We start from the raw sequence: 16,110 nt of genomic DNA, 5'->3' as shown, positions 1-16,110 counted from the left end.
GGGGTTTTTTTGTTTTGTTGTTTTTGTTTTTAATAAAGCAAAGTCTGTCTAAGAAAGAAATTCTCAGAGAAGTGCTGTATTACCATAATGAATCCACAAGTAATTGTTCTATTATCCTTTGAATAACTAAGATTTGTGTTTACTTTCAGAATAGTTAATACCATAGATTTTCATATTTCAAGAATCAGAAGTCGGGCTGGGGATGTGGCTCAAGCGGTAGGTAGCACGCTCGCCTGGCATGCGTGCGGCCCGGTTGGATCCTCAGCATCACATACAAACAAAGATGTTGTGTCCGTCGAAAACTAAAAAATAATAAATATTAAAAATTCTCTCTCTCTTAAAAAAAAAAAAAAAAAAGAATCAGAAGTCTACCGACTGGGGATGTATCTCAGTGGCAGAGCACCGAACATGCTCGAGGCCCTGGATTCTATCCTCAGCACCAAGTGTGTGTATGGGTGTGGGTGTGGGGGGGCAGGGAGCGATTGGCCAACAGAGAGGTGGCCAATTTGAAGTATCTGCTCCTCGAGGAAAAAAGGTTCTGTATGGGAAGAGCATCGTGTAGCTCCAGTGTGGATGTTGTGCTGTCATGGCCACCACCTAACCTGAGTCTCACATGAAAATGCACGGGCAACGAGTAGATGGCTAAGAACACCAGGCTTCTCGCCCTTTGAGATTCTACTCTCTCTTCAGGCCTGAGGTTTCTTTTTCTCCACTCCATTCTGCATTCTTTAGGCAGAGTAATCTTTTTCACAACTAGCTCTAATTCCTTCTGTTCCTTAAAACCCTCAGTCCCCATCTTGGACCCTTTTCTTATGCTTCTCTTCTATGTTTCTGGCCACAGTCTTCTGTTTGTTCCCCATTCTTGCTTAGAACGCAATGCCTTCCATTGCTTTGGTCAAGGTGGAGGTCCTAAAATACACTCCTACAGCCGTGCTCTCTCTCCTGAGCACCAGACACACAGACTTACTAGATATCTCTGCTTGGTAAATTTACAGACTCCTGAAACCCAGCACCCTCAAAGCTGCATGCACTCTTTCCCTACATGTGTGTCTCCTGCCTTGATCTGTGTGAGTAAAGGGCATTCATCAGCCTTTAAAGGAAAGTGACCACAACACTCGGAGCAACCAAAAGATCTTTACTGCAGCAGTGCAACAAAGAGAAAAGAAAGAAGGAAAGAGAGAGAGAGAGAGAGAGAGAGAGAGAGAGAGAGAGAAAAGAGGAGAGATGAAGAGGGAGAGAGCAAGAGCAAGAGAGAGAGAGAGCGCACGCAAGAAAGACAAAGAGAGCAAGAGAGAGGGGGGCCTGGCAGGAGGGAGTTTTTATAGCCCAAATCTAAAGGGGCCTCTGGGTCTGCAAGCTGCCTTGTTGGCCCGGGGGGTGGGGGGGGGGTTAAGTGTTCAGCCTTGAGCGGGGTTGAATGTTCAGACTTGAGGCAAACAGGTGATAAAGGACCAGATAGAGGGGGGTTTGAGTGCGTAGGCTATCTTGCAGCCAACATCTGTTCAGCCTGCCCTGCAGACAACACAGTTCAGCCTGCTCTGTACCCAACAAGCCTCTGAAGCAGAAATCTGGGAGTGCCCTTGACTCTTCCATCTCAGCCATTCAGCACCATATTTTGTCCCCTTAATATCTCTGGCACCAGCCATTTCCCATCCTCACTCAATTACCCAACAATTGTCTCCCCCTCTTCTTTTCTGGTTGCAACAACCTCCAAGAAATTTGACTTCCTAATTACTATCTTGTTTCCAGTTCATTCTTCACAGCCAGTCAAAACCAAGTAAGACTACTCTCACCCCCAGGACTTCCACCATCTTTAAGGTCCCCTTTGTCCTCTCTGGCCCCACTGTAGCCATCTGGAGCCCCTAAAGTTCCCAGAATAGCCATATAGTTATATACCTTATCTTGGATCCTGGTACCTGTTTTTCCCTCTGACTTCAAGGCCCTCTCCCTTATAGGCTGATGAATGCCACTAGTTTTTTTTTTTTTTTTTTTTTTTTTTTAAAGAGAGAGTGAGACAGGAGAGAGAGAGAGAGAGAGAGAGAGAGAGAGAGAGAATTTTTAATATTTATTTTTTAGTTCTCGGCGGACACAACATCTTTGTTGGTATGTGGTGCTGAGGATCGAACCCGGGCCGCACGCATGCCAGACGAGCGCGCTACCGCTGAGCCACATCTCCAGCCCGAATGCCACTAGTTTTGAGGCCCAGTCAAGCAGTACCTCCTCTAGGAAGCCTAACTTGACCTACCCCTCCACATGCTCCCTTAGAGACTTTACTTCACACAACTGTAATCACATCTTGCCCCCTTCCCAACTCAAGGGCAAGGCCATGTCTTATTAATCACTATCTCCTATAGTAGCTAGCAGAGTGTCAGGCACATAGAAGGTGCTCAGTAAATGTTTGTTGAATGAATGATGGTTAGTTATTGGCACAAGGCTTGGACTCAGACCTATGGCTGTAAAACCCCTGTCCTCCCCAACACTCTCAAATGAGATCTACGTATCTTTTGGGGGGACATAGTGAAATCACATACAAAATTTTCTCATCCCACCTGCACCCCTGGTACTGGGCTTTGAACCCAAGGGGAACTCTACCACTGAACTTCATCCCCATCCCTTTTTATTTTTTTATTTTGAGACAGGATTCCCTAAATTGCCCAGGCTGACCTTGAACTTGGGATCCTCCTGCCTCAGCCTCCGGAGTAGTTGGGATTACAGGTGTGTGCCACTGCACTGGGCTTTACAGAAAGAATTCCCGCCAGAGTGCGTTCTGCTCATGAACACTAACTCTCTTCAAATTCAGAAGAGTCACAAAAACAAGGCCTAATCGAGGTCATCTGTGGCCTCACCCAGGTATGTATGAGCTGGGCTGGGGGCCTGGTCTGGAAGAAGGCAGGAAGAAGGAGAGGGCCCGAGCCTGTCCCTGCAGCGCCCACCAATGGTCACAGTGCTCCCAGAAGGCCTGCACGCATGCAACTGCCCTGGGCTTAGAGGGTCACTCAGTCCCCGTAGAGCTGCAGTGATGGTCGGGGTGGCACTGGCGGGCGTGGCAGCCCCGGCGTCCCGAATCCTGTCCCTGTTGGGCCCCTCTGACACTGTGGACGAGCCCTGGGCACTCAAGCCTCTCCCCTAAGGCCGGAGGACCCACCTGCCTGACGGCCCGGACCGAGCCACCCGCGAGCTCTCACAGATCTCAAGGCGACTCGGCCTCGAGGCTGGGGCTGTCTCACGTGCAAAACGCCTACCTCGTATTTTCAGAGTAAAGGCATTTAGTGAAAAGCAGCCGGTGACATGGGTCCCCACGTGTGAGGGCTTGGGCAGGGGAAATGCCCTCAGGGCGGAAACCCTTCTGGCTAAAGAGACCGAGGCAGAAACGCATCTGTGAACCCACCAAGGAGCTAGGTTGTCTTGACTCCCCTCTCAGGCACCTGGAAGACTGCCTGCACAAGCCGACTGCTGGAAGCAACTGGTGACCTTGCCAGGGTCTGGGGTGGCCAGCAAACTCGGGGCAAGTAGGGAGCGGGGGTGGGGGCAGTGGCCCCAATTTAGGTTTCTAGCGTTTTCTGTTGGCCAGTGTTCTCCAGGACTTATCTCACAAGCCACAGGTGCTGGTGAACGCTTAAAATATGCTAGTGCAATGGAGGAACTGAATTCTAAATTTAATTTTAAATGATATTTTAATTAATGGAAATTGACCAGATATTCAATTGAGTTACTGAAAAACTTTTAAGTATATCTGGAACAATTTGAGGATGTGAATGTATTTATGACTGCATATTTAGTGAGATCTAAATACTGATCAAGTACAGCTGATGAAAATTTAATATCTGAATTGGGCTCTACATGTCAAATTCTCACAAGATTCAAAGACAGCATGCAAAAAATGCGAAATGCCTCATTAATAGTTTACAGTTGAAGTAATATTTTGAGTAAAACAAAATATACGTTAAATGATTCTTACTAGTTTCTTTTCCTTTTTTTGAATGTGGCTATTAGAAAATGGACAACTACATATGAGTCTTGCCTGAGCTTTTTCTCAGCCCCACTCCTCTGGCCCCCCATTGAGGCCTGGCCCTTGGCCTGTTCCATGGTCTTGCCTGATCTCTGGAACAGCTGGTGTTGGACGAGGCCAGATCACGTGCAGAGGCTGAAGGGAAGACCTATTCTCTTCCAAGCACAAGAGACTGTAAGTGACTATCCTGACAGCCAGTTTGGGAGCCAGGAGCCAGGGAGCACACTAGGACGGCAGGCCTTCAGGGCCAGGTTAGCCTAGGATTAGGGTAATGATCAAGGAATATCTGGCTCTGAGAAATTCTCATGAACCAGTCTGGAAAGGAAAAAATTCAGGGCTACAAAACAGCCAGTTTCTGCAACCTGTATTCAAAATGAGGGTTTGGTCACAAGGACTGTGCTCTGGAGAGCAGGTGCACAAGCCCCATGTAAGACTCAGAACCCAGCTCCTTCCTGAGAGTCTGAGTTCCATCCGTCAAGGCACTAGAAGTCCTACGTCTGTGTATGAGGCAGGAGACACAGCTGGGTTGGGGAGCTGGGGAAGGAAGCCCAGACAAGGTTCTTACCCTTACCAAAGTCATAATCCCATATCGTACCTTGGGTTCAGCCCCACTAGGGACCAGATTACCCCACACTGTTCTCCTTACCTACCACTCCTGTGGGATTCCTGGTACCCTCTGAACCATAGCTTGACCCAGTGGGCCCTGTGTGCCTCTGCTCCCAATTAGGCAGCCCTAAGTATAATCTTACAAAGGACTAGTGCTCAGAGGCTGAGAGCATGTGTGTAGGATCCAGATTGACCACCCTGCACCCTGCACTGGGCCCCACCCCCCCAAACTCCAAGGCCACACAAGTGGCAGGGCTGCCTGGCCAGATTTCACTTCAGTCCCAATTCTTGATCCACTAACACAAAAAAGCAGGGCAGAGGGCTTATGCAGCCCTTGGTACAAACAGCCAGCCAGCTTCCTCCACTTGCTCATTATGCTGGCTGAGTTTGCCATGCAAACAGAACAAAGTCCAGACCTCCTGACCACAGGCGACAAGCCTGCAGAGTTACTGTGCTGCCCTTAAAGCTTTCAAGTTTACATTGTCATTAACCTTCCCAAAGAGGTTAGGTCCTTGGTTCTGGCCTGGAGTAAGTGGCTCATTTACATCTCAGGTTGAGGGCTTCAGCCCTTGACCCTGACGTTTTTTTTTGCTTTGACAATTGAGAGATTCCTCTTGGAGACAAACACTTTGAAAGAAGAGAAACTGTGACATGAATATTACAGAGGTTCCTCTGAGACTCAGTTGAAGCTGGTTTAGCTCTGCAAAAACACTGTCTACCTAACTGTTATCTCTTAAAAAAATCTCTTTTTAAATATTTACTTCTACTTTCCTGTTACATATTTTCCAATTCCAGCCATTAGGGCTGTGGGGCTGTCACCCATGACTGGGTCACTTTCAGGCTGCCAACAATTCGAGAGGCTTTGGCCATTTGCTCAGATTCCCTACTCCCAAGAGCCTGTGAGGAACACGCTATGAGAACAAAGGGGAAGATTCACTCCGTTTTGATTCGACACCAGTGGGGTACTGTTTGGTTTTATTAGATATAAGGAATTATCCATTCAAGTCAGAAGCGGCAAACTATTGCCATATTAGAGATTAGTACCAGAAAACCCAGACGCTGGGCTGGCTAGTAGACCCTCCCCCATGGCTCCTGGGAACCACTGATCTAATTCAAGGTCTCTGGCTTCCCACAGGCCCACTAAACTTCATGCCTTCTAAAGTCCTTCAGGGAAGAGACCCACCATCAAGATCATCCCTGGTAGCACCCAAATAATCTGTCTGCTAGGAAACAGCACTGAGACTGTCCCTTCAAGGATGGTGCACATCACAGCCATGTCTCAAGGAAACAGAGATCCATCTCAGCTCTGTTTTACCAGTTGAGAGTAAGCACCCAAATCTCAGGAAACAAAGACCTTTTTCTTAACTATTCAAAAGAAATCCTGAAAGTAATGAAAAAATAATGAATAAAACACCACTTAAACCACAGACTGCAAACTCAAATGCTCACCTGAGCCAGCACCAGGCAGGTGTCCTGTGAAGGAAGTGCAGTGGGGGATGGGGTGGGTGGGAAGGTAGGAGAGGGCATCCAAGTGGAGAAGGAAATGAAAACATGCCCCACATCCACCCAGAAAACTAGATTTTTTTAATGTGCCAAGTTTCAAATATTGGCAACAAATACAAAAGATTTTTAAACCCTGTAACTTCTGCCTTAGACAAATTCCTAATGGATAACAAGCCCCACCACCCTCCCTACCACCAGATAAAATTCCAACCAAAATTATTATACAGAGATCAATGAGGAAATAGAAAAATATAGCAGCTTCAGATATACCAGTCTCCCCAGTTAAAAAAGTAAAATCAATGAATCAAAATTTCTTGAATTCCTGCTATGTAAAGATGCCAGCTGGATCTATCTACTGGGGAGACAACCCTGCATTATTAAAAAATGTCACTGCCACCCAGGCCCAAGGAAGATGTTGTCTCGTGGGACCTCACACCATCCCTGCGAGGCCAGGGAGGGGTAGGACCTGGCTCCCTGTTATGGAAAAGAAATTGAGGCACAGAGTAGAGAGGGCCCTTCCTTAACATCACAGAGCCCCTCGGCTAGAGGCTTCCGTCCTACGATTTGGCAACATCACAGAGAAAGCTGAAATAACAACTGGAAGGTCCAGAGCATTTGGAAGGTCGCGAGCTAAAGAGTAGTGGCACGACTGTGTCTGCGGAGCGAATCGAATCGCAGGAATGAATGGGCGTGGCCACTTCCCTGAGGGGTGGGGGCTTCCCACCGGGGAAATCAGGAGCTGCCCTCCCGCTGGAGTCTGAAGACCGGATTTCTCCAGCGCTCAAAGTCGACAAGAGAGGGATGCTGAGCCGCCTGAGGGTGAACATAGGCCTTGCCGGCTCTGCAGGGAACATCATCGCCCTGTCTGACGCAGGCCACTAGAGGAAAGGCTGCACACACCCTGGGGTGCCACAGTTCTGCAGAGCCTCCAAGTCGAGAGCTACCCGTCTCCTTGGCTTAGAGAAACCGAGGTACAGGGCTGCGTCTGCTTTGACCTTGGGATAGGAACTGAGACCTAGAGCTGACCGGAGCCTCCCCTGCCCGCTGCCTTCCTCTGGGTGGTGCTGTGGGCAGCTCCCAGCATTCTTACCCTCCAAGGACTTGGCACAGAAAGTCAATATCAACATGAGAAAGAGAGCAGCCCTTTCTTCTCACCGGCACCGCACGCAGGGCTATTTCTGTCCTGGCCCTGCAACACACGGACCATCTTGGCTCTGGCCTGACAGGCCCCCGGGGCAACAATGTGGTCTTTATTTTGGCTTGTTCTCAGAGCCAAGGTCCCAAGAAGCCTGACACTCTCTGGGGGACTCTTCCCACAATTTGACGGGAAAAAGGGACTGGTTCTTCCAGTGTCTCAAAGGTGTCACCATATTGAGTGAACCAATTCTTTGCTGTTGGAGACTACCCTGCACATTGCAGGATTCCCACTCAATGCCAGGGGTGCCCCACAGTCAGTGACCCACCCCAACACACAGGTTTCCAATGCTGCCTGGAAGGGCAGCCTGGCCCCTGGCTGAAAAGCCAGTGGTTTGGCAGCCCCTCATGCATTTGAAAACAGAAGTCCCAGAGATGGAATGACACACCCCAAGTCACAGCCCAGAACTGATGATATCTGGCCCAGAGTTCCTTCCAGCTGCACTCTCCTGCAGGTGTCCAGAGCTGCACACACCCTGGGGTGCCACAGTTCTGCAGAGCCTCAAAGTAGAGAACTACCTGTCTCCTTGGCTTAGAGAAACTGAGGTACAGAGAGCTAAAATAACCTTACTATGATCACAGTAGCAAATGGCAAGTGGAGAGCCGGTCCCAAGGGACAGTTTTCCTAGGCCCTGCCTGTCTTAGCAAGTCCTGCTCCCGAACTGGCAATAGGGAATGTGACAGCCCCCTAAAAGAGGGGTTTTCACAGTCACCACCAGACAAGGTCGACTTGGGGGCTCAGTGAGAAGGACCAGGCCTCAGGGTGTGGGTCAGAGCCAGGGACAGTCCGAGGGTCCAGCCTTCATCTGGTTTCTCCAGTGGGCTCAGGGGGCGTGTGGACGACTCCATCACAGGCTTTGGGTCCACTTCCACGGTCTTCACAGTCTCCGTTGGGAAATATGGTGGTGAGTGCCAGCTCCTCCTGTGAGTCTTGGAAGTTCTCTGGAACACAGAAGGAATGACCCATCAAAAAAAAAAGTTTCTAAGTCGATCAGCAAGGACTGAAAGGGAGGAAGTTGCCCCAGTGCGAATCTACTTTAAAAAGCCAAACAAAATACAGATCAAAAACCTTAAAAATGTACATACCCTTTGACCCAGCAATTCTACTTCTAGGATTTTATCCTGAGGAAATAATTAGGAATAATTAGTGGAACTGCTGCAGCCATCTTGCTTCCAGTCTAAGGAGGAAACATACATTGAGGATGGCCCAGAAGAGAGGAGGGAAAATCCTGAGTCTTTGTGGAGTTCAACCAACTCTGAAGCCAGCTCCACCTCTGAACTGTCCTTTAGGTGTGATAATGAATTCCTTTATATATCTTATGCTGTTTTGAGCCCCAGGCTTCTTACCTAGCATCTAAAAGCATCCTGATTCTGATTCAGTGTCCAGCAAAGGGACTCAGAGAGAAAACTATGGCTCACACATATGGTGGGATTCAGCATTAGAAATGATATATGAAGCTCCATAGAACTAAAAGCACAAATGAGTGCAGTAAATTAGGGAAATCGGAATATGATCTGTGGATTACGCCCATGTCAGTATCTCCATTGTGTTACAAAAACTTCAGATGTTGTGTCTGCCAAAAACTAAAAAAACAAAGATGTTGTGTCTGCCAAAAACTAAAAAATAAATATTAAAAAACTCTCTCTCTCTCTCTCTCTAAAAAAAAAAAAAAAAAAAAAAACTTCAGATGTTATCATGGGGGACACTAAGTAAAATGTACACAGGAGCTCTTTCTCTTATTCCTTATAATTGCATGTTAATCTACAACTACCTTAAAAAAGATAAAAGATGTTACTGACATAATTATTGCCATAATATGTTATGGACGAAAAAAACAGATTCCATGTTAAGTATAAGGTCTTTTAATTTAATTTTTTTCTTTAGTCGTAGATGGACACAATATCTTTATTTTATTTGTTTAATTTGTTTATGTGGTGCTGGGGATCGAACCCAGTGCCTCACACAGCACCTCACACACACTAGGCAAGTGCTCTACCACTGAGCCACAACCCCAGCCCAAGTATAAGATCTTATATTTGTCATGCTTATTATAAATGTATGTACATGGGGCTGGGGATGTGGCTCAAGAGGTAGCGCGCCCGGGTTCGATCCTCAGCACCACATACAAACAAAGATGTTGTGTCTGCCGAAAACTAAAAAATAAATATTAAAAAATTCTCTCTCTCACTCTCTCTCTCTCTTAAAAAAAAAAAATGTATGTACAGTTGACTCTCTATATCCCTGTATTTTTCATCCACAGATTCAACCAATTAAAAAAAGTTTTATCTGTATTGAACAAATACAGATTTTTTTCTTGTCATTATTTTCCTAAATAACACAGTATAACAATTATTTTACATAGCTTTCACAATACTATAGGGATATAAGTAATCTAGAGATGATTTAAAGTATCCAGCAGGCAGTCTGGGTGTGTAAATTAATGGTAGAGAATATGCTTAGCATGTATGAGGCCCTGAGTTCCATCCTTAGCACCACAAAATAAATAAGTGAATAAAGCATACAAAAGGATGTACATAGGTTATATGTAAATTACACACCATTTTACATAAAGGACTTGAACATACACACATTTTGGTTTTCAAGTGGAGTTCTGGGGCCCATCCCCTTGGATACCGTGGGATAAAAGTACATAATCCATAAGTGAAATTTGCCTTTTAATAAATTGAGTTCTACATGAGATTTGTTATATGCTACAGAGAAGGAAGTTATCCAAAATTTATGGTCAACTGTTAATGATTCCTTTGCTTAATTTCCCTGCTAGGTTCATGACAGATGCTAAATGATGACCTCAAAGTTAAAAGTTAACATTTTTGTGATTGACTGTTTTTTTTCTTAATATTTATTTATTTTGAATTGTAGTTGGACACAATACCTTTATTTCACTTATTTATTTATTTTTATGTGGTGCTGAGGATCAAACCCAGGGTCTCCCACGAGCGAGGCGAGTGCTCTACCGCTGAGCCACAACCCCAGCCCCTGATTGACTGTTTTGAATACCTACTTCATTCTGCAGATTAGATATTACCTAGAAGTAAATATTACAATTTAAATAGTACAAAGAGAGTGAGAGAAGGAAAGACCGACAGACAAATGGAATGGTCTACCCCCAAATAATGATTGTTGTTACTGCTGAATGATAGGATCAAGTGAACTTTTAGCATTCATTTCCCTTTAAAAAAATTTTTTTAAATATTTTTTAAGCTTTCAACTACAATAGGCAAAATTTGAAGCTAGCCCCAAGATCATGGCCCTTTAAGTGAGCTGCCCCTGTATAAACCCCTCCTCCGGTGCGAGTGGGCTCTGGGAATACAGAGACAGGTGTTGGACAGGGAGCCTCACGAGACAGAGGGGATGGCTAGTCACTCCTGTAACTACCTTCAACTGTGTGACACGGCCTCAGATTAGAAACAAGGGAGTAGATGTTGTTGGGGGGCCCGGTGGGAGCAAGAACAAACGCCCCACTAACAGCAAGTCGGGGACCTATTAATGTTTCTAGTTTGAAGCTACTAACTTTTGTGGCAATTTCTTTTGCAGCAATAGAAGGCTGACATATCAACTATTTTTAAAATAAAGGACACAATGTCAGTTTATTTTAAACGACTGCCCATTGTCTTTCCCTTCCCTCTCTCCTGTCCCTCACTGACCCTTGGGTCCAGGCCACAAGAAGTCTCTCCTGGGCTGCTGCAGTCCCTGACAGCCGGGCTCCACCTCTGTGCTCTCCCTGCCCCACAGTCCAGCCCCCTTTCTAAACCACCCTTCATCTTGACAGCTCTGCTCAGAAATCACCAGTGGCCCTCTACCCCCGAAGGACATTCAGAGCCCCCGGTGTGGCCTAACTCTCCTCTTCACCTCAGGCCTTTACTCTCCTTCTGTACCTCAACCCTGGACACTTCCGAGGGCTTTTCTGATATCTGCTGTCAAGCTTCTGCTCGGGCTGTCCTCCCACCAAACCTTCTCATTTCTACTTACAGAAAGACCTCCATTCCTGGCTCACGTTACTCACTCTGACACTCCCTGGATCCTCAGGGTGCCTGACTGCAGAGGCCCCCATGTCGCTCACCTGCATTACAGACCTCTTCACGCCTCCTTCACTAGGTGACACTCCTGGGGCAAAAGCCCTGCCTTCCCACTGCCTGGAGGGGAGGCAGCTCACATGGCTCCCCCCATGCTCACATGTATGCAGCAGGTGCTCCATGGATGTTCTTTTGCTCTGTCCTTGAGGCCCCTGTGTCTCCACACCCAGCCCTCAGGAAGGTCCAGGTAGCTGAAGCACTCACCCTGAGCTGGGCTTCTGGAGGAGATGGCATCTTGGTCCTTCCTCTGGCTCCAAGGACCCCAAGTAAAACAGGCCAGCAGTCCTGGGAGGCCAGGTCTCTCCCAAGTTCCTTCTTCTAGGAAGAACACAAAGCCCCTCAGGTCAAGGTCAGAAAGATGGCTCCTGCTTCATAAGGACTGGAAAACGTTCTGTCCAGCAAACCAAGAGTCTCAACTGTCACCGGTCCTAGTTTCAACTGTGATCATTTCATTTCATCCTCACAAATTACTCTATGACATTGGTACCATGCTGGAAAACCGTAGCAACAAAACGTGAAATTAATTACAATGACAAAGCACCAAAGAGAATACTCAAGGTCAGAAATGCCTCCCTGATTTTTAGTTCAAACTCTTGCTTAACAGAAATAGATTTAATATTTTTTTGGTAATCACATATGAAACAATTATAATTTGAGACAATATTGATTCTAGTTCTTAGCAAAATTAAAGTACCATCCCAGTTATTTGGAGATCACCTGGGATCCCCAAGCATCTGGAATAAAGTCAACAGGAAATGTTTTCTTTTCCTTCTTCTTCCTCCTTTTTTTTTTAAGAACGATTTGGATCCAGGTGTGGTGGCACAAGATTGTAATCCCAGCAACTCAGGAAGCAGAGGCAGGAAGATTGCAAATTCAAAGCCAGCCTCAGCAATTTAGGGAGGACCTGTCTCAAGATAAAAAGGGTTGGGGATATATCTCAGTTGTGAGCGCCCCAAGTTCAATCTCCAGTACTGCAAAACAAATAAATAAACAAATATATAAATTAAGAAAATAAAAAGGACAGGGGAAGTAGCTCAGAAGTAGAATGTCACTGGGTTTAATCCCCAATAAAGGCAAGGGGAAGTTGGAGCTCATTGGTAGAGCACTTGCCTATCATTCTTTTGGGGATCAGAGTTACTGGGGATTGAACTCAGGGGTACCTAACCACTGAGCCACATCCCCAGCCCTATTTTGTATTTTATTAGAGACAGGGTCTCATTGAGTTGCTTAGCGCTTCAATGTTGCTGAGGCTGGCTTTGAACTCATGAACCTCCTGCCTCAGCCTCCTGAGCCACTGGGATTACAGGCATGCACCACCATGCCTGACTTATCATTTTTAAGGCACTGCAAAAAAAAAAAAAAAAAGAATAAAAACTTCTGGCAGCAGATAGGCAAAACAAAAAAACCTGTTTACAGTCTTTACTCACAGATTATTTACTCTTAATTTATATCCAGTTCTAACAAGATGGGATCCTTAGGCTTTCAACCCAAAGGCAGCTGGATTAGACACTGAAACTGTGTAAAGCAGAATTGACACAAGGCAAGCAACTTTAAGAAAAAAAAAAGAATTAACTGCAGGCAGTAAGGAAAGAAATCAGAAAACTTAAAAACCAGAGCATCCAATAGGAAAACCTTAGCAACGTGAGTCCATTTGGCCTGAGGGTAATAACACTGTCCACTGCAAAAGCTGCAAAGAAATGGGCAGGCAATGAATCATAACTACAGTCCCTTTATTCAGTAATGAAAGCTTTCATTTTGTTCAGTGTGTGTGTGTGTGTGTGTGTGTGTGTGTGTGTGTGTGTGTTTTGCTTTTTTTAAAAAAAAAAAGTAGAAGAGAGTTTAACATAAAATGATGCCTTTGCAAAGCATTAAACTTTTTAAAGTATTTATTTAAAAGGAGTTGAAGAGTCATTTATCTCATTTTGTATGCCAGGCAGGGTGTTAGGAAGGGGACTACGAGCATGATTAAACCCACAGGGAACGGGCACAAAATCACATGGTAAGAGCTTAGACAGCAGGAAGGCAAACGGTTCTGGGTTTTCATCATTGCACTTGCCAACTGGAGTGCGGAGCTTTCTGGGAGGACTTCCTGGAGGAGGAAGTCCAGTTTGAATGGAGAGGTGAGACTGGCCAAGCAGAGAGGAGGAGGAGGAGAGAAAAGGCTTTTCAGGCCCAGGCAGCAGCCTTGGGTACAAAAATTTAGGAGGCCAGAGCAAGCTCCCATGGGAATGTGAGAATCCAAGAGATTAAAGCCTGGGAGAATTTTCTAGGCATCAGCTCATTAGGGTGCATACAATTTGTGTGAATTTCCTTCTTTCCCCCAGAGGGCCAGGTCAGGGAAGAAGGGGCTGAAAAATTGATTAGAACAAGGCTCCACCGGAGGTATTTCCCTTGCTAGTGGCTGAATTTGAGGCCTAGAGGCCTCAACAGAAAGTGGGTGAGGGTGGGGATGCTGGGGTGCATCCCAGCTGAGAGGGATAGCCCTTGCCAGGCAAGCTAGACTTCGGGTGAGTCTGTGACTTTTTTAACATCACAGGAAGCAGGTCTCCCAGCAGAGAAAGCAACCCCTCCCCATGTCCGGCATCTCCCAGTATCTGTCCAACCAGATACCCCAGGAAACACAACACAACCACTCTAGTTTTCATTAACCCTTCAGGAGGTGGAGGCTGCAGGGTTTGGAGGGCTGCCCAAGCTGAGTGGGGAGCTGACTGCAAAGATCTCCCGGTTTTGCCAGACTCAGCATTACTAAATGTCCCCATTTTAACCCCCAAACACTGGAGAGTTCCTGTAAAACCTTGTGAACCAGGATGGGGGAGATGCTGAAGCCTGCTCCCTCTGTGGACAGCAGCTGTCTCCGCTGGGGGGGCGGGTGGCGGGGCGCCGGGGGAACCCACTCCCCTCTCTACACTTTAGAGCAGGAGGATGGAAAGGTGCCCTCTGCAGCGGGTGTGCAACCTGAGCCCGAAACCAGGAAGCACTAGAAAATTCAGTATTTTCAGCTCCTGGCAGCCTCCTCCAGGCCCACAAGTCCCTTACCTTCGGTCTCTTACCCCGCTGGACTTCCCCACCGAGCCTCCAGGCTGGCCTAGAGGTCTCAACGCATCCCTGGCTGCACTGCGTCCTGGAAGCTCCAGGCACCCCACAGTCCCAGTTTCCACACACAGGTGTCCCAAGGCTTTTCCGTCCTCTTTCCCCATCCTCCTCCCCCCACCAACCCTGGCCAGTCCAACCCTTCTTCCTACCACCTTCCTACCTTATGCTCGTCCCTTCGGCCTTCCTAGCGCCCTGCATCAGGCAAACACTCCAAATCTCCCAGGGCTGACTTGACCCCTGGTCCAGGGCCCGCCCCCTAAAGCTAAAGTGCTGAGGGGACGGCTGCTAGACACCTCCGCGCACTCGGCCTCAGTTTACTTAGCTGCACAACAGGGGGTGCTAAAGGGGTCCAACCCGGGGAGCTTCCCAGACGCTGCCCGCCCGCCCGCCCGCGCCTTGCCCTGCTCCGCGGCGAAGCCTCACCTGGTCGCCCGGGCCCCGCGGCTTGCAGGGCTCTGCAGGCGGCCGCTTGGACAGCCAGGCTGGATTCCGGGTGGCTGGGACAGTAGGCGGCTGCCTGCACGGGGCCACCCGCCTGGCGGCCGAACACTGTGCGCAGCAGCGCCTCCAGCAGCCGGAGCCCGGGCGCCACCGCGTCCTCCGGCCCCGCCTCGGCCACCAGCACCCCGACCAGCGCCGCGCCGGCCCGCCTCCGGCCGCGCACGTCCCGCAGCATCTCCCGCAGGCGGCGCCGCGGCTCCCTGGCGGCCAGAGACGACGCGCGGCAAAGCACGAAGACCAGCGGGGAGCGGATGGCGCGCGCCGCCGTGCCCAGCGCCCTCTGCGCCCCGCACGCCTCCCCGGGCCCGGCGCTCTCCGCCGCCGCGCTGCCCGGCTTGCCCGCGGCGGGCTCGGGTGGGAACACGGCGGTGGCGAAGTCCCGCAGCAGCGCGCGGCTCTGCTCGCGCTCCCACAGCTCGCCCACCAGCAGCACCTGCCCGCGGCCCCCAGCCGCCTCCACCAGCGCCTGGAAGGGCGGCTCGGCCGGGCTCGCGGGCCGCGTCTCCAGCGCCTCCAGCTCGCGCTCCATGTCCCTCGGCCGCCGCGGCCCGGGAGCACCGCAGCCCGTCAATCCCGGCGGCTGCGCCCGGGACGGGAGGACACGCCCCTGAGGGCCGAGCCCCGCCGGACCCCCGGCCCGCAGGCGACGGCTCCGGCTCCCACGCCCAGAGCGGGTCCGCGGGGGCGGAGTGGAGGGAGGGGGCTTTCTCCTCCAACCCTCTGAGGGTGGCTCCTCCCGCAGTGCCTTGACCGACTAAGGGAAACGAGTGTCTTCGATTCATTCATTCACCATCCATCCATCCACCCAACAATACTTACAGGGCACCTACTAGGTGCAGGCTCAGGGTGGCGGAAGACAAATTATCATGTAAACAAGGTAAGATTGTTCTAAGACCTGCAGTAGATCATTTATTTCTGAGTCCCACATGATTTGGGGGCAGGGCCTGGCTACCAGTGCGCTGTTGGCTTTGGAGTGGAGGTGGAGCCTGCAGATAAGGGGATAGGGAAGAGAAGCAGGGGCTACTTCTGCCATCCAGCTCTTCTCCTGGGCTTTGAACACTATCAAAACCTGCTGGAGGGCTGGGGATGTGGCTCAAGCGTAGCGCGCT

General features: G+C 48.8%; 1 protein-coding gene across 2 annotated transcripts; it reads right to left on the bottom strand.

Moving 5' to 3' along the window:
* Positions 1–6,204: 6,204 nt before the first annotated feature.
* On the bottom strand, positions 6,205–15,530 carry C1H2orf72 (chromosome 1 C2orf72 homolog). 2 transcript variants are annotated; one of them, XM_026396257.2, is made up of 3 exons: positions 14,924–15,530; positions 11,612–11,725; positions 6,205–8,254 (listed from the first exon to the last, which is right to left on the bottom strand). In XM_026396257.2, the coding sequence occupies exons 1-3, from the start codon at positions 15,528–15,530 to the stop codon at positions 8,115–8,117; spliced, it is 861 nt and encodes a 286-aa protein (XP_026252042.2). In that variant the 3' UTR covers positions 6,205–8,114. The 2 variants fall into 2 exon arrangements, with proteins under 2 accessions (XP_026252042.2, XP_026252043.2); XM_026396258.2 differs by having other exon boundaries at positions 11,612–11,722.
* Between the last annotated feature and the right edge of the window lie 580 nt (positions 15,531–16,110).

The sequence above is a fragment of the Urocitellus parryii genome, chromosome 1 (genome assembly GCF_045843805.1).
Source record: "Urocitellus parryii isolate mUroPar1 chromosome 1, mUroPar1.hap1, whole genome shotgun sequence".
Classification (NCBI taxonomy): domain Eukaryota; kingdom Metazoa; phylum Chordata; class Mammalia; order Rodentia; family Sciuridae; genus Urocitellus; species Urocitellus parryii.
The sequence above is the reverse complement of the archived record's forward strand: the minus strand, read 5'-3'. Positions and strand labels throughout refer to the sequence as shown.